General features: G+C 39.4%; 1 protein-coding gene and 1 long non-coding RNA gene across 2 annotated transcripts in view; one reads left to right on the top strand and one right to left on the bottom strand.

Annotated features, from left to right (window-relative positions):
* The window catches only part of LOC121317997 (cGMP-inhibited 3',5'-cyclic phosphodiesterase A-like), a 136683-nt gene that overhangs the window by 57115 nt on the left and 55307 nt on the right, over positions 1-24261 (top strand). Inside the window, exon 2 of the mRNA XM_041254146.1 lies at positions 14316-14366. Coding sequence (XP_041110080.1) covers positions 14316-14366 — 51 coding nt within the window. The remainder of the gene's footprint in view (positions 1-14315; positions 14367-24261) is intronic.
* The window catches only part of LOC121318000, a 110408-nt gene that overhangs the window by 15944 nt on the left and 70203 nt on the right, over positions 1-24261 (bottom strand). The window lies entirely within an intron of this gene.

Genomic DNA, 24261 nt, shown 5'->3' on the forward strand with positions numbered 1-24261 from the left:
AACAAATTAATGCCCTCTATATTTGTCTAATGACTCTGTGTAGGTTTAACAACAATGTATCAAAGTCTTTACAATGTTTTCCTATTCCTGCGGTTTCTTTTCCAGCTTCTCCAGACTGCTCCTTTTTAGTTTGTCCCAGTGGCATTTTCTAGTATAAATAACAGTGGGTGGTCTTCTCTAATCCCTGCTGAAATTACATGTCTCCTGTGGAATTTATGACCTCCCCCCACCGTTAATACGTTAAAGATGACCTGTGCTGTCAAAGCTTGCCTTTGCAGAGCCAGGGAGCCTGTGTTGTTCTTCCTGACAATCTAACTTAATTTGATGTTTTTTTTTTGCTGTTTTAGGAGATAGGGTCCTTTAGGAGATAGGGTCCTGCCTTATTAAACAAGTGTAGATTTGTATTGATTTGGTATTTGATTTATTGGAATGTCACTCTTTGTAAAGTTAGTGGTAGGGGTGGCTTGTGAACAACAAGCCTGAGCCTTTTAAGAAATGGTGTAATGTTTGTTCTTATTATACTGTACAAACTGTGTTAAAAGAAATGCTGAAATGCACACTTTGTGTTGGCAGCAAAGGGATGTGCAATGGTACTGTTATTCTAGATTCTGAAAAAGGGAACCAATGTATGTACTCCCAACAACATCTCTTCATTCCTGTTTCCCATAGTGGGACTTGCTACAGTTGCTATTAAGATGTTTTGCTAAAGTTTATGGAATTTGGATTCTGCTTTTGGGCTAGTATGTCTTACAAGGGATTCATATACAAGTAAAAATAAGCAAACATTGTTTTCTTAATAAATAATACAGAATAGTTACAAATAAACTGATTCATTTTAGGCAACCAAAAACAATAGATTCTCAAAGCGGTTTACTCCAAATTCTCATTTACATTATCAGACCAACCCCACCAATGTAGACATTTAATTTAGGCTTTCCTAAATTAAAAAATAGATAAATAAAAAAAAGTTTCCCACAGTAAAACCAAAACAAAGTGTAATATAGCATGCTGAAACCATGACAAAGCACAGGTAAGCATTGTAAAGCCCAGAAAGGTAAGGTAAAGCATATTCAAAAAGCATGACACACTAAGGTAAACTATGGTAAATGCTTAGTGTAACCATGGGAAAATTGCAATTCAAACACAGTTAAAAAATACTGTGGTAAACTTTTGTGAGAGTTATGAGAAGTATAAAGTATTATTTCTTACTGTATTTTTTTTTCAAATTCTTTCAAAATATTAAAAAATCCACTTAGAGACTATTTATGAGTCACCCTTTAAAGCTGTGTAACTGTGAACATGAAAAATCAAGAGATTCTTCTTACTGCAGTAGAATAACACGTTGCGCAGCAACGTTTGCTGACTATGCACAGCAGCTTTTCCAGTTTTTACGAAAAATCTAACTTTTTTTTTAATCAAACCCCAAGTTGATTCAGGATCATAGATTAAATCTGCCACAGATTAATGAAAGCTTTGTTATTCTGGGGAGTCCCGTTGGCATGTGAATCTCCCTATAAATAATGCAATGTAAGCTGTCTCCCTCCCAGCCAGCCCCTCTCACACTAAGTGATTGTGGCTGGATATATAGAGATTAATGCTTATGTATTGTATGATATAGTGTTTTCTATAAAGCCTATTTAAGAATGAGAATACACAATGCCATGCTTGTTGTCAGCCAGGATCACCTTGTAACAAGATGTTTTTACAACAAAAATGGACATGTTTTAGAAATACATACAACACGTTCATAGTCATTTTTTGACACATTGGTAGCAATCAATGCAAGAAGTCCTGTAAACTATTCCGCCAATCAGACTTTGGCTTCCTTAATCTTTGATGGGATAAGTCTTGATCGTTATGGATGAAACTCATAAATAAGCTGAGAAAAATAAACATAAAAACTTTGGGAAAGCAAATCTGTCTAAAACAAGCACATGTTGCTCATTTGAAATAATGAAAACCTCTCTCCTTGCTTTTGAAAACAAGCAATGATACTGATATTTCATGTGGTAAATGTGTCATGGATTGTTCAAATTCAGAACAGTAGTTGGGAGGCTTTTTTTCCATTCAGAGAATAATAAATACGTATAATAATGTTGTGAGTAAAGACTAGCACTGAGGTCATTAAAGAAACATGTATACTGTCCTGGGAATGAGGTTGTGCCAAAGACAGATGAGCAGACAGTCTCCAAACCAACATGTTTTTCCGTGCTATCTTCTCATTTGGTTTACCGGTGGACAGTAAGGAGGGCTAGAGTAGATCTGTCTTCATGGGAACCCTGGGTGGTTTTAATGGTGTTGACACATCTAGTGTCCCATGTGTCTGCTCTCTAGACTACGTAATTAAATACGTTAAGTTCTCTGAGGGGAGGGCTAATGGGAGCCCTCTGGGTACCAACTAAACATGCTGCTTCCCAGGGGTTTTCTTTTCTCTCTCTAATTATAACACTACAAAACACTATAAGAAAGCACTCCCCTGTTGGACTTTAAGAGCACTATGAAGCTAGCAATTCTGCAGCAATATTCAGGGGGGATGTTAACAAACTAGAATGTCAACAAGGTGTGTGTGTGTTTTGTCAAAGCCACCTTCTTTAATAATGGATTTTCATGAACAGCCATGTGAAATAAGATGCAGGAATCTGGGGAGACTCATAATGCGTCTTGAATTTAGGACCTTCTGCAATGCAGCACTGTGCTCCAGCTGTTTGGCTAATTGTGCCAAGTTTGTTGCCAAGAGGTTAGAATAATAAATGAATGTGGCTCCTCTGACTATTCCGTGGAAGAAAGTGGATCAGGGCAAGGTCATAAACTCTTAGTTAGCATGCGGTTTCATAGAGGACCCTGTTAGAATTGCAGACTGCCAGGAAATGTTGGATTGGTGCATTCATTTATGAGTAGCAATTATACAAAAATGTGATACGCCTGGCTGATTTTGCATGTGTTTGTAATGTCCAGTTGCAGATTGGATTGTAGACTGCAGATGGCACTGGTGGCTGCCCCAGGTTGATACTGGAGTGAGATTTACAGACTGGTTTCATGATGCAGATGGGAATGTAGCTATTGTGTACCCAGTTTGGACCAGTTCCCTGGAACCAGTACAACTTCTTAGCATCAGCGCTTTAATGTCCTGGGGTGGCAGCTTTCATTGTTCCCCACTTGGAGAAGCACATGCATACTCTAATTAAGGGTGGAGGTGACAGAGCATGGCACTGTGTTCCTCCTTCTCCTCAGCCTCCATACTTTGGCAGCTCTCTCCAGTGATTAGCTCCAGCGTTGACGTAAATGACCCATGTTCAGTGACCCCTGTGGAAAACCTGTAAAACATTAGACAGCAATAAGAACAGTTTATGAGGTCTGCAGATGGTTGAATGTGTGCTTATGGCTGGGGGAAGTCTGGACGAAACCAGTCACCTGGACTGGAATCAAATTTCTTGGAGAAGGTTTATTTTGGCCTTTAGTCGTTTATTCAAAATGTAAGCCTTGCAAAGTCATTGGCCCTTGTGAAGGAAATGATTGCTCTGAAACCACAGCCTCACTCAGCCCCACTGGAGGTGAATTAGCTTGTCGGTTTTGCTCAGCTTGAGTTTCACAGATCAGTGACGCACCCTGTAGGCGTTCCCTGTGCTGATACCACAATGTGGTCAGGCTCGAGATAACCAGACGGGTTCCCGTGTAAAATCGTTTTTCAAAGAACCCTTTTCAAATGACTTGGAATTCATTTAAAGTATTAAAAATAGTGTCTAGTTCAAGCTTAAACAGCTGATCTGACAGTTCCTGATACACCAATTCTGGACTATCTCACCTAAAGTGACATTGGATAGTCCCAAGATTAGTGCTAATCGGGGTCTGTGAAACCTGATGAAAAGGTCAAAGACTCATCCTTCCATATTAGTTATATAGGGAGACACGATAATGGTACCCAATAGAAAAAGGCTGTAGTAAAGATAACTCTGCGATTTAATACTACTTGAACAATCAAAGTGCTGACAACAACCCAGAGTATCAGAAGCTTTGATCTTTGCAGCTGTTTATAAGTAAGTAAGCAAATGCCAAGAAAAATAAGTGATACTGCAGCAAAAAGGCCATATTGCCTTGAGAAAGACCCATGTTTGAAAGACAGAACTTTGCTTTTTACACTATTGAAACTTAAAGAGCAAGTAGATCATAGTTTTATTGACAGACCACTTGCTGTATTTTGGAGTGATTTTTATAGCAATTATTCAATTGCATAATATGTTTCTTCTTTTTCTTCTTTGCTTATGTATTTATTTGTTTATTGATTTATTAATTAATGTATTTATTATTAATGTATTGTGTTCTAGCTGCCTGCCTCAGCTACATCTAGAGATCTAACACTTTTGATTAAGTTAGATGCACGAGATGGTGCTGACTGTACTTCTATAAAGACAATGGCTGACCTAGCCTTTAAAGCACATGTATTAACAAAGCCGCAATAAGAGCCACCCATAATGATTGCCAGCATTATAAAAGTGTAAGAGAACAGGTCTGAATATATGCTGGTGCCACTGGTTTTTGGAACATGATAGTAATGTTATAATCTTTTTTACATAAGAGAATGTTATTCTCACAGATTTAAAAAAAAAAAAAAAAATTCTTATAATTAAGAGCAATCTTCTCTAAAACAGTTTTAAAAAGGGTTTAATGAATTTATCAAAAAAAGACCTGTAACAACATGAATTAAATAGTCCTCAATGTTTTGTGAATAGAGCCCACTTTATCCAAATAAACAATAATGATAACACAATCTATTCAGTTTTTGTGTGTGTTTATATGTGTGTGTGTCTGCTGCTTGAAAGAATAAGATACCCATGGAACTGTTTAAAAAGTATTCCACACTGTAATGAGATCAATGCGTAACAATGTAGCTCTCTCTGTTGTGTGACTGTCACAAAGACGGCTGCAGTGGGTGACGTCAGACCAGAAACAGGAGCTGACTCAGAACACAGGTTTTGGAATGGTGAAGGCGCTGATGCGCAGTTTAATAATTAAACAGACAGAAAATAAAGGTTTGTAACAAAAACAGCACACGGCACATGAGGCCAAAAGAAATAGACAAACAAAACGAGTGGACACTAACAAAACAGGGTGGATGAACGCTACACAAAACAAGTTCCCCCGTTCTCCACTCCCGAACACACAACCCCGAGTGAGTGAAAACATGCAGCTTTTATGCAGCTGTACCGAGACTCGATTGCTAATCAATAATTCAATTGGAGTCGTGGTACAACTGCACGTGAATTAATAAAGTGCAATTCCCTGTGCTCACGTGTTATTACATTTTACTTGCACGTGAAGTGCTGTGCAATCGTCGTGACAAAATACAAATATACATTTTAAACACTTGTTTTACTCAGACCCATTTATATCCTGTGTACCAATGACTATACACCAACATTAAAACACAACATACAACACAAAATACACATAGGGGCGGGCACTTTGCCACAGTGACATATTCCGTTCCATTGTGTTTCCTGTTTTCACTGCTGTCTGTGTGGAGAGATGGAACACCTCGTTACAGACAGAGCTCTGAATGCATTTCAAAGGTGTACAAACTGTCTGTGTTCAGCATCAGGTTTGCATTATTGATTTCACAGCCTGCCAGGAAGTTTCATAACTGTCAGGTTCCTCTTACTGTATTAAACATTAACTTGGCTAAGGACACACTTAATGTATCCAGGCTTTAATTACATGTAGGATCCTGTTAGTGAATGTGTTTACTTATTTAGTAATTAATTATCATAGCTGCATCTCTTAGTGGCAGTATTCCCTCATTTTTTAGGTTTGTTTTTGGAGGTTATCTCAGTTGTTAAATGTACCAATAGGACATAGTATACAGCAAGTAAACAGGTTTCTACACATCTCTGTGTAAAGATAATTTTCTAAGATAAATAATTTTTTAAGGTGGTATTTGTTCATAACACTTACAGAAAAATAAGATTAGACACCTATTTTAATACCTATGTATTCCTCTGGAGAAACCTTATTTAAATGTAGAGTGGTTTGCAGCTAACCTAATAATGACTGGCTGTCCACTTATATTCAGTGTAAAGGGCTCAAGTGTGCAGTTCTGAAAGAAACACATGTTATAGCAGACATGCGTTTTAATTTTGAAACATAGCATCTTCTGCTACACTAGATTCAATACAGGAAATCTCTTGCAGCTTCACTGTCTAGGTCTTTTGGCCTCAGCAAAGCATCTTACTGGCTTCAGAGCATGTCAGCCATTAAGGGAAGCAGCTGGTTCGATACTGACATGAAAGAAAGCCCTGAAGGTGTGGGAACAGATTAACAATGCAGGTGAAATGACAATGAAAGTGCAAGACTATCTGCAAGCCAGGCCTGCAAGACAATTCTTTAGCCAGGTGTAGTGCCAGATATCATGCTTTCAAATGAAAATGCATGTGTGCATAAACACAGGCTTAGAGACTTGTACTACCCTTATACAAGTTCCCCATAGTAAAATCATTGTAAATTATATAATAAAGGACAATGTGATGAAGAGTGTCTTTGATTTTTCAAACAATGTAAAAAGAAGAAAACAAGTGAAAACTCATTGCAAGTGAGTTTCCCCATGCTTTCCCATGGTTACACTCTGCCTTTAGTTTCCCCATGCTTTCCCATGGTTACACTCTGCCTTTAGTTTCCCCATGCTTTCCCATGGTAACACTCTGCATTTAGTTTCCCCATGCTTTCCCATGGTTATACTCTGCATTTAGTTTCCCCATGCTTTCCCATGGTTATACTCTGCATTTAGTTTCCCCATGCTTTCCCATGGTTATACTTTGCATTTAGTTTCCCCATGCTTTCCCATGGTTATACTTTGCATTTAGTTTCCCCATGCTTTCCCATGGTTATACTCTGCATTTAGTTTCCCCATGCTTTCCCATGGTTATACTCTGCATTTAGTTTCCCCATGCTTTCCCATGGTTATACTCTGCATTTAGTTTCCCCATGCTTTCCCATGGTTATACTCTGCATTTAGTTCCCCCATGCTTTCCCATGGTTATACTCTGCATTTAGTTTCCCCATGCTTTCCCATGGTTATACTCTGCATTTAGTTTCCCCATGCTTTCCCATGGTTATACTCTGCATTTAGTTTCCCCATGCTTTCCCATGGTTATACTCTGCATTTAGTTTCCCCATGCTTTCCCATGGTTATACACTGCATTTAGTTTCCCCATGCTTTCCCATGGTTATACACTGCATTTAGTTTCCCCATGCTTTCCCATGGTTATACACTGCATTTAGTTTCCCCATGCTTTCCCATGGTTATACTCTGCATTTAGTTTCCCCATGCTTTCCCTTGGTTATACTCTGCATTTAGTTTGCATTTAGTTTCCCATGGTTACACTCTGCATTTAGTTTTCCCATGCTTTCCCATGGTTATGCTTTGCATTTACCAGTTTCCCAGTTTACCCATTTGCTATGTTTCCCATGGTTATGCTTTGCATTTTCTGCAGTTTACCCTGATTTGCTATGTTTATGAATAAGCTTTACCATACCTTGCTATTCTTTACAATGCTTCCCTACTCTTTCATTGTGCTTTATAGCACTTTGCTGTGCTTTTACTATAGTAAACATTTTTAATGATTTGCTTTGGTTGAACATTTTTCAAGGCTTTGGCTATGATAGCTCCTAATTGTGTTGGTGTGAATGAACAACTTATTGGTGCACGTCAGTTCCAGTATCTTATCAGCACTTTTCGTTTCATGTATTGTTTATAAGTTTATCTTCTGCTGTCCTTTCACCTCTTTATCATTGCAAGCATTTGCCTTTTGAACAGCACCTGTGTTCAGGACAGGGCTGGATGTCCTGCTCACTACAGTAACCAGGATTATTGTAGGTTATTTTTTGTAACAGTTCTGTATTAGCGGCAGTAAGTTATACATATTGTTTAAAGAATTACCTCTTTAATAAAATAATCTTAATGATCTAAACCTTGGAAGATCTTAATACCACTGCACTTACATTTATTTAAAACTGGTATTTCACAAACCTCACTTCTCTGTATTTTTATTGCATGTTGTAATGATAATACAGTAAGTGAATCTATGCAGCAGTTAGAAATACACTAAACTTTAGTCCTTTTTTTATATAAGTTCTTGCAATTTCCTCCTTTACACAAGAGCCACATGGAGTGCTTATTCTGAACTAACTGTACCAAAGTACAGCCCATGGTTCCACACACAGAACAGAAGACTAGCTGTTTCATAATTAAATGCACTGCAGCATCTGGTAACAATTGAACCCAGATAAATTGAACTATGAAATAATAAAGAAAAGGTGGAAAGCTTATCAGATATGACTGAATGGTAGTCTAAACTTTGGAACAATGATGTGCTTTAAAATTGTAATGCAATTAAGATTGTTATCAGTTAGCGTTAAAATGACCCTAAATTACATCCCATGCACTGTGGAACTAATACAGTACGGTTAAGTTCTTGTCTCTTACATTTAGTTACAAAAAAAAACAGTCTTGCTGTAAGGAACAACTCCCCTTTAAGATACTCTTGTCTATTACTGGTGTTTTGGAGAATTTCCATTGCATATTTCTTGTTGTAGCAACACTACAATTTACTTTTAGAGAGTGTTTAAGCCTATAACATTAAAGCCTCACTTAAATCTAACATATATTCCAAAGAATAGATTTATTAAGCTCTCACTGTAACTTCATGTTAGAATTACAGGACATTTCTATGGGTGAGAGAGGGTATTGCAGATGTGCTTACAAAGTTTCCACAATTCAAGCCACAGGGAAGCATTCATCTCAGGTTCTGCTCATGTATTCATGCACTCATCTTTTGTTCTATACTGTAGGTCCATATTTTGTCTAACTAATGAGGAAATAAATGAAGGATGGAGGAGATGCAGCTAAAGAACATGAGAGAATGTACAAACGAGAGGAGGCCTTTCAGCCTATCAGTACCTGCCAGGCTAAAGAAGGGGGCTCTATTGAAAAGATCAACAGACTCACTTCTGATAACTCCTGCAATATCTCCAGTCAGTTCAGAGGAGACCTGATCACTTTAATAACACGTCTCAACAAATTTGGGGAATGAGAAAAGGCCATTCGGCCCATCAAGGCTCATCCCTTGTTAGCACACCATCCTCCCCTACTGGGGGAACTAATTTAAAAGCACAGAATCTAGTCTTTTTTAAAGTGTTTCCAGTGTTTCAGATCCCAATGTTTTAGATCACGCTACCTAAATAATGCGTGACCATCACATTTTGAAAAAATCATTTGGGAACGAATCATGTGGTTTCAACATGTGATGGTCATTCTTTATTTAGGGAGTGTGGACAGGTTCATTTGTTTTTTTCTATGAACACGTCTCATATATTATAACCCTAATGATATTTTGGGCATTGTCCAGTTATGAGGTCTGACTGTGCACTTTAGTTCCATATTGCTAGAATTGCAGAAACATCTTGACCCTTGCTTAATCATTGGCCACGTTCTGTTTTTAAGTTAATAAAAGCCTGGAACATGTCAGTGTGTGAAAATCATTATCTGATCAGCATCAATCATGCTGTGTTAGCTCCAGTGCATTATGGACTATCTCAAGACTCGTACTGCTGTCTTTCCCTACTTAACCTTTATATACTGCAGGCATTTACGCTGTGCAGTTTGTGTGCTTGTAAAAAATTTTTAAAGCAATAATGTAATGTGACATTTTATGAACAAAATATAATAAACTGTCAGCCTCGTAAAAAAATAAAAAGCACAGTACCTGCTAGTTTGGCTGTGTGCAATTCCCATAAGAGAAAAGAGGCTTTAGTGTCATGGGAGCTCTTGTGTAAAAACATACTTAATGATCGTCAACTTAATCACATCAGTAAATAGAACAAACTCATACAAACTTGTAACAAGCGAACGTGTTCATAGTCTTGCTGTGGGAACGAGTCACCCAAACCCTGTGTGATTTTGCGTGGATGGAGTGTATTTGTTTCTACTTCCGCTTGGTAAATTCACTGATTTCATTTTCTTTATTGTTTTGTTCTTTCCCTTTGCATTGTTTTAATGATATTTTCAGTCATGCTGATGTTTTGTAACAATGATGAAGACACTTTAACAGCTCTAGCCTGCGGAATGTCTAGACAAGCAGAACTGGAGAGAAGCTCCTGAACTCATAGTCAAAGCACCAAAAGACAAAAAATAAACCACACAATATTTGAGAAATGAATAAGAACCACTCCGAATCATTGCAAACATCATAAAAAAACCGCCCCGACTCCCCCTTTAAATTGTGATTATTATTTAAAACTACTTCCTCTTTTTGCTGAAATTATCTTTATTGGTTGGATTTCAAAAATTACAATTTTGTTTGAAAATTATTTTGTACGGGAGGCAGTCGCAGCACATTACATAATATAGAAGCTGGTAGGGTTAGAACTGTTCTGAAAAGCATTCAAGGATTAGCACAATATTATAGACTCAGTGCTTCAGAGCCATGTGTCCCAATGTGTCTTTATGGAGGAGCCTGCTGGATAAAGCAGGCTTGGTGTGCACTGCGGGTTGGATTAATTGTTACAGTGAGCTGCTAATGACCCCTTAGTTCACCACTGTCCGCTAGCAAGGGTGTTTGTAAGATTGGGTCAAACAGGAGACAGGCCAGCAGATACCTGAGCTGACTGAATTAGTGCTGTTGAAGGAAGTCGTTGTTTGTTTTTTGGTAGGTTGTCCCCTGGATGATTAACAGGGTTCTTCAATTGTAAACAATGCTGATCCTGCAGAAGCTTTTACAAAGTTAATTGTTAGGACCCTGTCTTCAATTGTTCTAAATACATGGCTGGGAAGGTCACCTAACCTTTGACCTCGGCCCATTCAACTCTACAAAGGATACAAGCAGGACTAAAATGAATAAAGTACCATTGTACGTTGAAGAAAATCCTTGGCAGAATTAGTTCCAGAGCAATTCCACTGCATTGCTAGCAATGGCATCTCAGAGGATTTGGCACAATGAATGTACAGTGGGTACGACAGCACTGATGTATCACGGCACTGCACTGCATCACTGTGCCTGTGCTCTCACTAGCACCACACTGCATCACTGTGCCTGTGCTCTTACTGGCACAGCACTGCATCACAGTGCCTGTGCTCTCACTAGCACCACACTGCATCACTGTGCCTGTGCTCTCACTGGCACTGCACTGCATCACTGTGCCTGTGCTCTCACTAGCACCACACTGCATCACTGTGCCTGTGCTCTCACTGGCGCCGCACTGCATCACTGTGCCTGTGCTCTCACTGGCACCGCACTGCATCACTGTGCCTGTGCTCTCACTAGCACCACACTGCATCACTGTGCCTGTGCTCTCACTGGCACTGCACTGCATCACTGTGCCTGTGCTCTCACTGGCACCGCACTGCATCACTGTGCCTGTGCTCTCACTGGCACCACACTGCATCACTGTGCCTGTGCTCTCACTAGCACCACACTGCATCACTGTGCCTGTGCTCTCACTGGCACTGCACTGCATCACTGTGCCTGTGCTCTCACTAGCACCACACTGCATCACTGTGCCTGTGCTCTCACTGGCACCGCACTGCATCACTGTGCCTGTGCTCTCACTAGCACCACACTGCATCACTGTGCCTGTGCTCTCACTGGCACTGCACTGCATCACTGTGCCTGTGCTCTCACTAGCACCACACTGCATCACTGTGCCTGTGCTCTCACTGGCACAGCACTGCATCACTGTGCCTGTGCTCTCACTGGCACCGCACTGCATCACTGTGCCTGTGCTCTCACTGGCACCGCACTGCATCACTGTGCCTGTGCTCTCACTGGCACTGCACTGCATCACTGTGCCTGTGCTCTCACTGGCACTGCACTGCATCACTGTGCTTGTGCTCTCGCTGGCACTGCACTGCATCACTGTGCCTGTGCTCTCACTGGCACCGCAGTGCATCACTGCATCACTGTGCTTGTGGTCTCCCTGCACAACACTGCGTCACTGTGCCTGTACTTTCACTGGCACCGCACTGCATCACTGTGCTTGCGGTCCACTGGCACCGCACTGCATCATTGTGCCTGTGCTCTCACTGGCACTGCACTGCATCACTGTGCCTGTGCTTTCACTGGCAGGGCCATTGCTTAGCCAGTGCATGTCTGCTTAACCCTGTAGCACCAGCATTTCTGAAATGAGAAAAGCTGCTTTAGTTCTGTAACTAGATTCCATTTCTTGTACAAAACACTTTTTTCCTGTCCGGCAACACATAATGTACTGCACATATGCTGTTTGTTTTCCAGCACATAACGAGATTGAAAGGGGTATAAAGGGGTGTCTTATAAAGGGGGAGCACTGTAAGCTTCATATTTCATATCCTTTCAAACTCTTTAATTCTGAACAGATTATTATTGTTAATCATCAGTAAGATAAAGCTGAAATCAGTAGCAGGAAATATCTTCATGCCAAAGTAGTTCATAAAATCAGAAATGCCCCTTCAGTGCATGAATGTGTGGATCATCATACAGTATATTTGGCATTGACGTCATTGAATGAAAGCTGGATTCATCTGGGAGTTGTTTTTCTTAGTTCAGTTGCAGACAGGCTTTCTTTTTGAAACAAATCTACACAGTGGAAGCTGAGCGGATAACGATTTGCCCTATCAAACCTGTCAGACCATTTTATCTTAAAAAGCCAGGAAGACTGAAACCGCTTAACCATTTGTTTGTATTTTGGTAGAGTGTACTGTAGTAATAGCTGGCCCAGTGTGGTCTATGTACAGTACTGGACAATGCACTTCCAATGCACTTCCAATGCACTTTTTTCACTTGATATGTTTTCAGTTTGGATTTGTACTGTAGGTGTAGCGGTGATATCACGAATGTGATTTTAGTTTGACTCAGAGGAAACAAAATATATAAATAAGGGGATTTCTTTTGTTTTTTATGCTGTGTAATCATTATACAGGTAATATGTTCAGAATGCATTCATGCACTAACCTCACAGTACTTGCAACATACAATCAATAAGCCTTCACAAAGGCTGAAGGATTTATTTTACTCTAACGATTTGCACCATCGTGGTACCCTGCAATGTTAAACATGCTCTACGTGAATGCACCTGTCAGAAAGGGCTAGCTGCATGTAAACCTCCCAGTGATAGCAAGCCACTGTGCAGTGAGGCATATCTGTTACAAATGACCTCGATTTACAGTAATTATCTAGTCATTCCAACAAAGAGAGGGCCTCCTGCAGCTGAGCACAGAGTTGTTGCAATGTTGAGGGTGGTGTGCTTTTTTGAGCGGGTCACTGTAGAGTACTCTGGGGTTACAGGGCAGGCTTGTTAAACATGGGTTCGCCACACTTGCTTCCTCATTCCCCTGGGAACAGCAGTGTAGCCGTTATAAATGTTTCATAAAGCAGCATGCAGGCATGGTGCATAGTATAGCCATGGGAAAAGTGCAGCATTGCTGTGTAGATTTACTGTGGCAGGATTTTAAAGTGGAGTGGAATGGATTTCTAAGGTCCTATTTTGACTAACTGTGAGATTCTAATGACCCATTAGTGCTCCACATGGAGATTATTCATATATTCTAATCGTTGTCTCCTGTAACTCACGTGGAGATCAGGAGCTGTGAGTGTTAAACAAAGCTGTCCTTGATGATTATGGTTTTGTTTTCCTCTTATTATTATTATTGCTCATTAATAGCAATACAATTATTATTCAGATACATGTAAAGAACTAGCATATTTTAAGAGTCTCTGTATATCTCGGTTCATTTGTTCATGTCACCTTCTGTCAAAGCTTGTTTTCTCATTCTGGCTGGTGCAGGTTTATAAAACTTTTGCTCCAGTGCAAACCACGCTGTATTTTATTTTAAAGTTCCACTACAATTCAATTGCTACATTTTATGCTGTGGGAAAGTTTTGCTACGAGCAACCTTATCACTATACACTGGCTCCTTTGTGCAAACAGCCTTGACCTTACCGCAGTTTAATACTGACATATACACCTCTTCATTATGCTGTGCCAGAGAGATCCTACTTGTAAAACACACTGCGTGCCTCTTGGACTCTAATTGCATGTGACTTGTAATGCCTACAGGAACCTCAATGGTTGGTTAATGAGTGTACTGGACTTCCACAAAGGCCTGGTTACTGTAAGTAAACACAAGTGAACTGTACAATGGAATCATCAGGCATTGAAACACAACGAAATGGAAAGAGGACCAATCAAGATACCCACAAGCATGTGTGCTGTGTTTTTAATAGGTCGCACGGTACTCAAGCCAGGATAGAAACGTGGCATCTCTAATAGTGTTTCTCTGTCTTTCTTTCCAGATGCTTTCCCAGTCCGAGTGGGAGCACAAGCGCGGCTCCCGAGGATCCCAGGTGAGTGAAACAATTGACAGATTCACACATTTCATCACCTTGGTATTCCTTACTCAAGTATTGTTATTGGCACTGTGTCTGATTTTTAAAGTGAAGTGTTAGTAATTGTACAGTACTGTAGAGCAGATGCAGCACGGCCATGCAAACATATAAAGCCTTCATTGCAATGGTTTTATTGTGGACTTAAAAGTGATGCTGTCAACTCAACATTGTTATCGGTGGTGAAAAGGAAAACGGTGTCAGTAAAAGTGAAAGAAACAGCTTGTGTTTGATTGCCTACAGGGTATGATGAACATGTGTAATTGATTATGAGGTATTAACATCCTGTGTTAAGGTAGTAACATAATCCAAGTGACGCTGTAATACTACTGCTGTGGAATTAACTGCACAGTAGTAACCTTTCACTTACTGTACGGTAGGTTATCAATCACGCATTTCTTTATAACCCATTACAACATCACCTGATATTTATACATGCTTTCAAGCAAAACTAAACCACACTAAGTTAAAGAAGTCATTGGAAATTTGAAAAATTGACATCTATGAGAGATGTTTTTTGTATTAGCCGATGCTCCTAAATTGATTCTTGTAGTTTGATTAATTTGGTTGCATCGATTGTGTTCATTTGAATGTGTGTGTGTGTGTGCGTGTGTGCGTGCGTGAGTGCGTGCATGTGTTTGTGTATGTACTTTGTTATGTTTTATGGTATTATATATCAACTTCTTGACCAGGTCTCATGTGAAAAAAATATATTTTAATCCCAATGGGATTTTTCTGGTTAAATAAAATACACATTTTGAAAATGGCGCAAGCTGCTGAGGCTTAGTATTTTCTGGTGCTCTGCTTGAAGTATTTGTTGATCTCGCAGAATGCAAACTAGAGTGCTCTCTGCTCTCGTTCTGCCTGTGGTGTAATGAGGCAGGCAGTCACTGGCTCTTAGCCCTAGTTGAATTAGTACTGGGGGTTATGTTGAGGTTTCGGTTGGATTCATCTGAATATTTCTCCTCATTGATGATGTATTAATTAAGTCTGAATAAACAGCGCTCTGAGTTCACTCTTTAGTTATGGTAGTGAACTGATAATGTCTGTCAGTGTTTTCCTCCAATCTAGAAATGAAGGGAACAGAATTGACTTTGCCGTCGGGTATTGCTGGGTTTTAAACGCTCTTCAGGCCTGAAATGTATTGCCAAGAGAAACGCTGTTAGATTTATCAACAAATCATGATGGCATGTTAACCCAGTTTGGGTTTGGATTTAGAAATAAATGACTTCAAATGGCCTTTTAGTTCTTTTGCATTTCCATTGTTGCAGTCATTCTAAGTGGTTCTGCTGGGTTCTGCGGCTCCCAAATTAAGAGATGGGTGACTGAGCGATTAACCCTTTTAGATATTTTCCCATACCTATTTAATGCCAATTTTCACAATGTAAAATACTATATATTGGACACTGGGCAGCAAAGTGCTCCTATTGAGTGATCAAAATGTACCTTTACCTGATAGACAGACAGATACATCACGCATGGCTATTGAACACTCAACAGTGCTGAATTTAGAAACACTGACATAAACTCAAACTCATTTACAAACGCTTACACTAGAAGTCTTTTTCAATGTCTGCTTGAAAAAAAAACAAGACTTTCTTAAGTAGATGCAAATAAAACGGATGGGGCTGACAGAGTTGAAAGGTCACATTGTCACATGATATGAATGGCATGAGGAAGCCTGTTTGATCCTGCAGCTGAGAATACAACAGCCAAGCTCAAAGACAAGTAAAGGCAGAGCAAAATGATAACAATCAACCAGGAACAACCGAACTCAGACCCATTGCAAGCACCATACTGTACAGTATCAACTCAACCGAACTCAGACCCATTGCAAGCACCATACTGTGCAGTATCAACTCAACCGAACTCAGACCCATTGCAAACACCATACTGTACAGTACCAACTCAGCCGAACTCAGACCCATTGCAAGCACCATACTGTGCAGTATCAACTCAACCGAACTCAGACCCATTGCAAGCACCATACTGTACAGTACCAACTCAGCCGAACTCAGACCCATTGCAAGCACCATACTGTGCAGTATCAACTCAACCGAACTCAGACCCATTGCAAGCACCATACTGTACAGTACCAACTCAACCGAACTCAGACCCATTGCAAGCACCATAATGTACAGTACCAACTCAGCCGAACTCAGACCCATTGCAAGCACCATACTGTGCAGTATCAACTCAACCGAACTCAGACCCATTGCAAGCACCATACTGTGCAGTATCAACTCAAGTCAAATAACTTTGGAACTTGCTCTTTAATTGAATTGTGCCCTTATTCCTGTTCTCTTTCACCTACTGTAGTGTGAAATTGAATCACTATCCATTTTGCTGCAGCAGTGTCCTCTTACTGCCCCCTGACTTGGAGTCACCCTGCATGGGATGGTTGTTATCAGACACACAGAGTGAAAGGTGAACTGGAATGTTATTGAAATACGGCTGATTGATACATGGCTGCTGTGAAGAATTGTCAAGTCCCATCCAAGAAAAGCATGTGTATTATTTTAACTGAATAGTTGTACTGTTCTGTTTCTGTTTTAAATGTAAAATGAAAGGCCTGTTTCCTCTCAGCTGTCAAGAAGCTCTTTATCTGGCATGCTGGTTATGCTTTTTAAATGAGTGCAAACTCCATATACAGTAGGCTCATTCTTCTGACTTATATTTGTGAAAATGGTGAAAATCAGTGATTTAGAGAAGCTGATCCTTCTGCAGTGAAGTGTGGTACTTGTACAATTTACTGTAAGCTGAATTTGTAAATGGATCTATTTGTCAAATATCAATGGAGCATAGTAATAAAAAGACTTAATTAATAATAAAAAATGTAAAAACTCAACCTGTTAAAATAATGTAGTCATTTATTTTAAAGAATTTTGTGACTTTAATATGGGGTTGTGACAGGCTGGCGAGTGGGTAGAGGCCCAAAGACAGACTGCAGTTCAAAAAAAGAATACTTTAATTATAAATAAACACAAAATAAAAGGGCACAAAGGCAAACACAAAGATATTTAAACACAAATAACAAAACACCAAGCAAAACTTACAAAAATAAAGGTTTCCAGGCTGGGCGATGCCCGCACACGTGGGCACACGTGCGGGTGCACCACACGTGTGCACGCACACGTGCCACGTGCGGCACACGCACACGCACAAGCTTGCTTCCTCAGCTCCCTCCTCTCCCTAATGGGAAGCTGAGGCCTCCTTTTATATCAGGTGGCTGGGTGCTGATTGATTGTTAATTATGCTAATCAACCCCAGCCACCTGAACACAATAAACCCAGGCAGGTAGGTGAATTTAACCCCATCCCTGCCAATTTATAAAGGGCAGAGCTCTGCTCTGCCACAGGGGTATATTTCACACTTCTTCAACCTTAAAATGCTTTTTGGTTGAAATGTTATGCAGCAGGGATTGAAGGTGACATCATTGTTTTATATGACTGAGAACCTGCACATAGTGCAGCATTAAACAGCACTGTTTTCTGTGTGGCACACAAGTTATACACTGTTTCAATCCTCCTGAACTCGCAGTTGACATTTTCCACTAAGGGAAAGATTTGCTTAAAGTTGGCATTATATGTATTTTTTTTCTATAAGGAAAACAAATCCATTGAGAAATGTGTGAAAAGTTATGTCATGCTTTTTTATTTTCTTTAATAAATCCTCCATTGTACCAAACCAGGCCGTGTGCATGTAAGTATGTTTGCATTGGCGTCTATTCTGAATGGAAGCTCTCGTTTATTTGGATTAGTGTCTCTGATCTCCTGAATGTGGGCAGATACCTCAGTTGCAGCATATCCAGCCCTAACAGCACTTCATTATATAGCCCGGAGGCTTTGATCTTTGTCTTCTGGTCTCTAGGAAACAGCTATTTCAATAGAAGTGTTTCCTGTGCTTGCCCCCTATTTCATGTTGAGATCCTTAGCCTGCCTCTGAGATAACATTCAGTAGCAGAGGCTGCTCAAGACAAGCAGTGGCTAGCAGTACTGTACAAGTGTGTGTGAACACTTTGGCATTGCGCTCACTGGCACCGAATGGAGGAAGTTGGACTAAAGTGATAGAATTGCCGTGTTGAAATTCTTCACAAAGGAGTTTTCATCTGAGCCTGACCGTCCTGAAAAGATTAGCAGAGTGTGTCTGCTCCCAGCAAAGTATTGCTGAGAATCCAAGGTTCATGGTTACACCTTATTTCAATAGCGCACAGTGCGCCATGCCTTTCAGTTTTTTTGTTGGTTTGTTGCTTAGTTGGTTCAATTCTGAGGTTCTTTTTTTTTTTTGTATTCTGTTTCTGTAGTTTTTCTCTGTAAGATCATGCTTTCAGTAAATTGTTGCTTTAAATAGACAGTGTATTACTTGACTAAAGGAGTTTCTATCACTGGAACAGTCCTACAAGGCAGTGTACTGAAAGTGATTAATAAGCAAAACAATACTGGCATATAGCAATAGAAAAAGTGAAGAAATGTAAAAGGGCTTTAAAAAAACCTGTTTCTTTGCATTAATAATCTTGAATAAATTACTTCTACTAAACAAAATAAATCAATAAGTAAGCATTCAAATGTCCTTGCAAGACCCTCATACTTACTAGTGAATGAGAAAGATAACAATTTGTATATATTTTTTTTACAATTATTCTAATTGAAACAAGGGTTACTTTGGCACATGAAAAGGAATTGCAGTGTTTCTTTTGTGAACAAACTGCTTTTACCGTTTTATAAAGCGCAGTTTAATTTCTTAAATTTGTCTTAATTTGCAATTTGTCTTTATCTGCTATTGGGGCACAGTCTTCTAGCAGATCACTTGTGGTGGCATTTGATTGGTCTGCATTTCCAACCATTTCCTTTTAAGCTCTTTATCTACAGTACATCAAAACTGTGGCATTCTCTGCAGTGTCCACGGCTTTTAAACATGCTTTACCACTCGTCTCAGTGGTCCTTAGCTGTGCTGTTCTGTATACTTTATTACACTTTGCTGTTCATTCCCCTTGGTAGACCAGGTGTTTCAATAGATATGCCTTGAACAGCGAAACTGACTATTGACCAAATTACTGCAGTATAGAGAAGAAAAAGCACTATGCTTGCAGAGCCGATTTTATTCCTACTTATTCTCATTGATTGTGAGCGGTACACTTCAAATTAGACGTTTGCCTTTAATGTTCACCGTAATTATACTTTGGTGTATAATAGTGTTTCTATAAAACCCTACTGTGGCTCTTACAAAATAACTAGCCACCCTTTTGGAAGGTTTTCAGTGTTTCTACTGTGTACGTTAATGTTGTGTCTAAACTTTCTCACAATGCTGAAATACAAACGACTCTGCCCAAACCAGCTGGCTGTACTGATGTGAAATGTCTGCAGCTAGCTGAGTTCTAGAGTTTTAGGTTAACTGCTCCCCCACACGTCCCAGTACAGATCACGCACTTTCTTGTGTGTCATTGCCTGCAAAGCTGACTGGTCTGCAGCTGATTGCCTTGTAAAAACACACAGATACTTCTATACATGATGCTTACATATACTTGTTTTTCAATGAAAGCATCCTCTGTTTTGTGTGAGGTTGTCTTTGCTTCACATTCATAGTACAGGCACCAGGACATGACTACAGTGCTAAAATTCATTATTGCTAGGCAGTCCTTGAATATGTGACAGCTGGATGTAATAAGTAGGGAAGTAAAGAATTGATTTATGGTTTCATTAAAGAACATTCTGAGCTGGTTCCCACATACTTATCTCAATCAAATCTGGAACTTACATAGAACAGGGGGGCAGGCCCTTCTTTTCTTTTTTTGAATCTTTTACAAACTATCAAATGCAATTGTAAGTTATTGCTTACATTAACCTTCAATAATTTTCTGTTTCACTCATCATATCCTGATGACTTTAAAGCTCATAAGAACTCCTAGGGCCTCAGCAGAACTATTAGAAATAGAGAGTGTTGCAGGGGGACAGCTGCATGGTTACACTCTGAAGTACCAGCTGCACTTGGAGGTTTAGAAAGTCCCCCAGATGTGGTGATCGCAACAGAAAATAATAACAAGAATAATTGTGTTCATGTATTTGTCAGGTATAATGAATTTCTGCTATAAACTATAGCTGTCTAGGGTTGCTAGGTTACCAGTGGCTACCACATTGTGTCAGTCTATTGTGTACAGTGCCTGAGGTCTAGTAATAGAGCTGTGCTTGACATGAATGGAAGCTCAATAGCGCTGAAGAGAAGATCAAAGCTGCATACTCTGAACCCCTGGAACACTTTGATTCCAGTTGCTGTGTGGTTGTGACATTCCTCATGTTGGGAATGCAGTTTTTTTCATGTTTACCATGTGTATGGCGAAGTGGCAGGCATGAAAATGCAAAGGGAAATACTGTATCAGGGGCCAGATTATGCTTTTGGCTTTTGTTGATGCCTGGGCTTAATAAATGCTGGAGAATTTAGCTGAGGGAAACATGAAGCCACTTTTTCAGGAACAGTCTCCAACCCCAAGTCTCTCCTGGTGTGCCATGCAGTGGCCTGAAACCTAGTCTCCTGAAATCAAGTTCCCTCAGTTTAAGACACCAGTCATAACGCTGTCAACAGGGATATGTGACGTTCCTCAACTACTTCTTATTTCGTCAGAAGATTTGGGAGTCTGAATCAGTCAGAGACAGCTTAAGCTATCTCAAGCAGACAAGCATCTTAGACACTGCCTTCAATGGTGTGATGAAAGCCTGTTGACAGAAAAGTGCTAAAAATGTAAGCGTTTCTAATGTCTTGTTAAATCTACAGTATGTTGTCCAAAATGATATAAATCTACGGTCTAATTTAAAGATAACATTTTCTAACAAACATTTATTGACAAGATAACTGAGAATGAATCATATACCATATATATGTGCCCCATTCTTTTATTACCATGGCCACCAAAACAAAAAGAGTTCAAATAATATAGATCACGGGGCGCATTGCACGTCAGAGGTAGGACGAACTACACAATATAAAGTTATGATCTGCCATTTGGCAATTTGTAGTTTGTTTTATTGATGGCAGGAAATACCAGTTTTGCAATTTTTACACTTATTTTATATTGTGTTTAATAGCCCTGGGAAGAAAAATGTTCCTTGTCAACACGGTCTACAGTAATGATTTTAATGATACTATTTAAGCCTAATATAACGTCTGACTAGTTTTGTTCTAGCGTGAGCAAGCCATAAAAAAAAAAAAAAAAAGTTTCAAGCTACATTATCTAAAGGCCTAATTCTGAAACTAAATTTCAGACCTCCTTTTATCAAATACACGCACCGGTCATGATTGCTTGCAGACGGATGTTGGATGAATTAAAATCTCAAATCCCTGCAAATGAATTTAGAAACGACTAAGAAAGGTGGAAAATGATATTTGTAGGAGCAATGATGTAGGCTTATTAATTAAGCCTCAGTTGGAGCCATTAAATTGTGAGTCCAAACCCTAACTGTAGCAGGAATTAATTAACTGTAAGAGACCAGTGGCTTGGCGTTGGGCTTGGAAGACACTAACAGATTAGACAGGCCTTTGCTTCAGGAGTTCAACATTCATAAACACAGAATGTGAATTTACTCGTGCTGTTCAGCATTATCAACATTCATAAACACAGAATGTGAATTTACTCGTGCTGTTCAACATTATCAACATTCATAAACACAGAATGTGAATTTACTCGTGCTGTTCAGCATTATCAACATTCATAAACACAGAATGTGAATTTACTCGTGCTGTTCAGCATTATCAACATTCATAAACACAGAATGTGAATTTACTCATGCTGTTCAGCATTATCAACATTCATAAACACAGAATGTGAATTTACTCATGCTGTTCAGCATTATCAACATTCATAAACACAGAATGTGAATTTACTCATGCTGTTCAGCATTATCAACATTCATAAACACAGAATGTGAATTTACTCATGCTGTTCAGCATTATCAACATTCATAAACACAGAATGTGAATTTACTCGTGCTGTTCAGCATTATCAACATTCATAAACACAGAATGTGAATTTACTCATGCTGTTCAGCATTATCAACATTCATAAACACAGAATGTGAATTTACTCATGCTGTTCAGCATTATCAACATTCATTAACACAGAATGTGAATTTACTCGTGCTGTTCAGCATTATCAACATTCATAAACACAGAATGTGAATTTACTCGTGCTGTTCAGCATTATCAACATTCATAAACACAGAATGTGAATTTACTCGTGTTGTTCAGTATTATCAACATTCTTCCTATACAAATATATTTCTGAAGGAGTTGTTCAGCCTCATAAACTGCACTTTGTTTTTCTCCCCTTCCACTGATTTCTTGTAAGTTTAATGATAGCTGATTAGCCTGAATCTTCAGGCTGTATCTGTATTCTCATGCAGTTGTACTCATGCAGTATTTGTTGGTTTTTTGGTCACTGACACTGAGTACCAGGGACTTGCTAGCTGGTCCATACAAGCCTAGTGACTTGAACCGGGTCTGGGAATGAAATTAATGAGGTGGAAAGACTAAAGCAAAGGTCAACAGAAATATTTTTAAAGGTTTTTAAGAAGCAGGAATTACTTTTTCTTTTTTTTTTATTGGATTGCCATGCATTATTGTTGAACCTTCAAATGGAGATCCAGACCTTTAATAGAGGAGACACGATACTCGAGCTATTTAATGAACAAGGCGAGCCAAATAAGCCACAAGCACCCAAGAGGGTTGAGTGGGTTGCTTACAGCTGTCGTCCTGAATGAAATAACCACAGCACTCTTCGTGGACTATTCTGTTTATATAAAATGGGTAGATCAAGCTGTGCACCTGACAGCTGCTTCCCAACACAGCTTACATTGGAATAGCGCAATTCAGCATGGCTTTCTGTCATAGAATTGAAAGTAATGCAGATCCATTAAAAAAAAAAAAGTATTAATAAATACAAAATATTCAATGCTAGATCTCTCAACACTTTGTTATAAAAATGTCAGTGTGTGCTGTAGGAATCCATATATCACCCATATTTCAGTTTCAAATGGAATGGATGTGTTGGTTTCCCCAGTGAAGTGCAGTTGTGCGCTCCAGTGGTTGTTCAGGACTGACCAGATTCAACAGTGAGTGCTTGTTTTAGAGAAGTGTTTCTCAATGGGGGAAGTAGTGCCCCCCAAGGGGCGTTCTGAAGCCAAAGGGGGGCGTTTACATCCAAGAGGGCGGGAGGGGTTCGTTTTAGCTAAAGGAAGCTTTTATTTCAAGCTTTTAAGATGATGATTAACTACTTCCACACAATGTGCCAGTGATGTACTCACTGATGTGTGCACTATAAGATCCTGTACACATCAAGTCAAAAATGTTTTTGAATTTCACAGTTTATTCTTATTGTTATCTAGTGATGTGCATTTGAGGAGATTTTTTAGGAATCGGTTTGGAACCGGGTATTTCGATTCAGGTATTTCAGAAAAACATGTCCGTATGTCAATGTGTGAGCAGTAGTTCTGACAATATTGTGCAGTCTATGAAATCGCCCTCTGTAATTAAAGTTGACAATATCATCAATAATCTCCAATATGCACAGTAACAGTTTTATTACAACAGCGAAAGCTTGTATATGGCGCTTCTTAACTGCAAGTTTCACAAAGCTTACAATTAAAAACATCTTTAACCACATGGCATGTGCAAACAGGTCAGTGAATGTGACGATCCCAAGCCGAAATACAAAACCATCGGCTTGGGGTTAAATTACGTTTTTACATAGCTGAAATCGGGTCGTTTCTCAGGTTGGGGTTAGATTTCTTTTTTAGATAGCTGAAATCGGGTCGTGTTCAGGTTGAGGTTAGATTTCTTTTTTAGATAGCTGAAATCGGGTCGTGCTCAG

The sequence above is a fragment of the Polyodon spathula genome, chromosome 7 (assembly GCF_017654505.1).
Source record: "Polyodon spathula isolate WHYD16114869_AA chromosome 7, ASM1765450v1, whole genome shotgun sequence".
NCBI lineage: Eukaryota > Metazoa > Chordata > Actinopteri > Acipenseriformes > Polyodontidae > Polyodon > Polyodon spathula.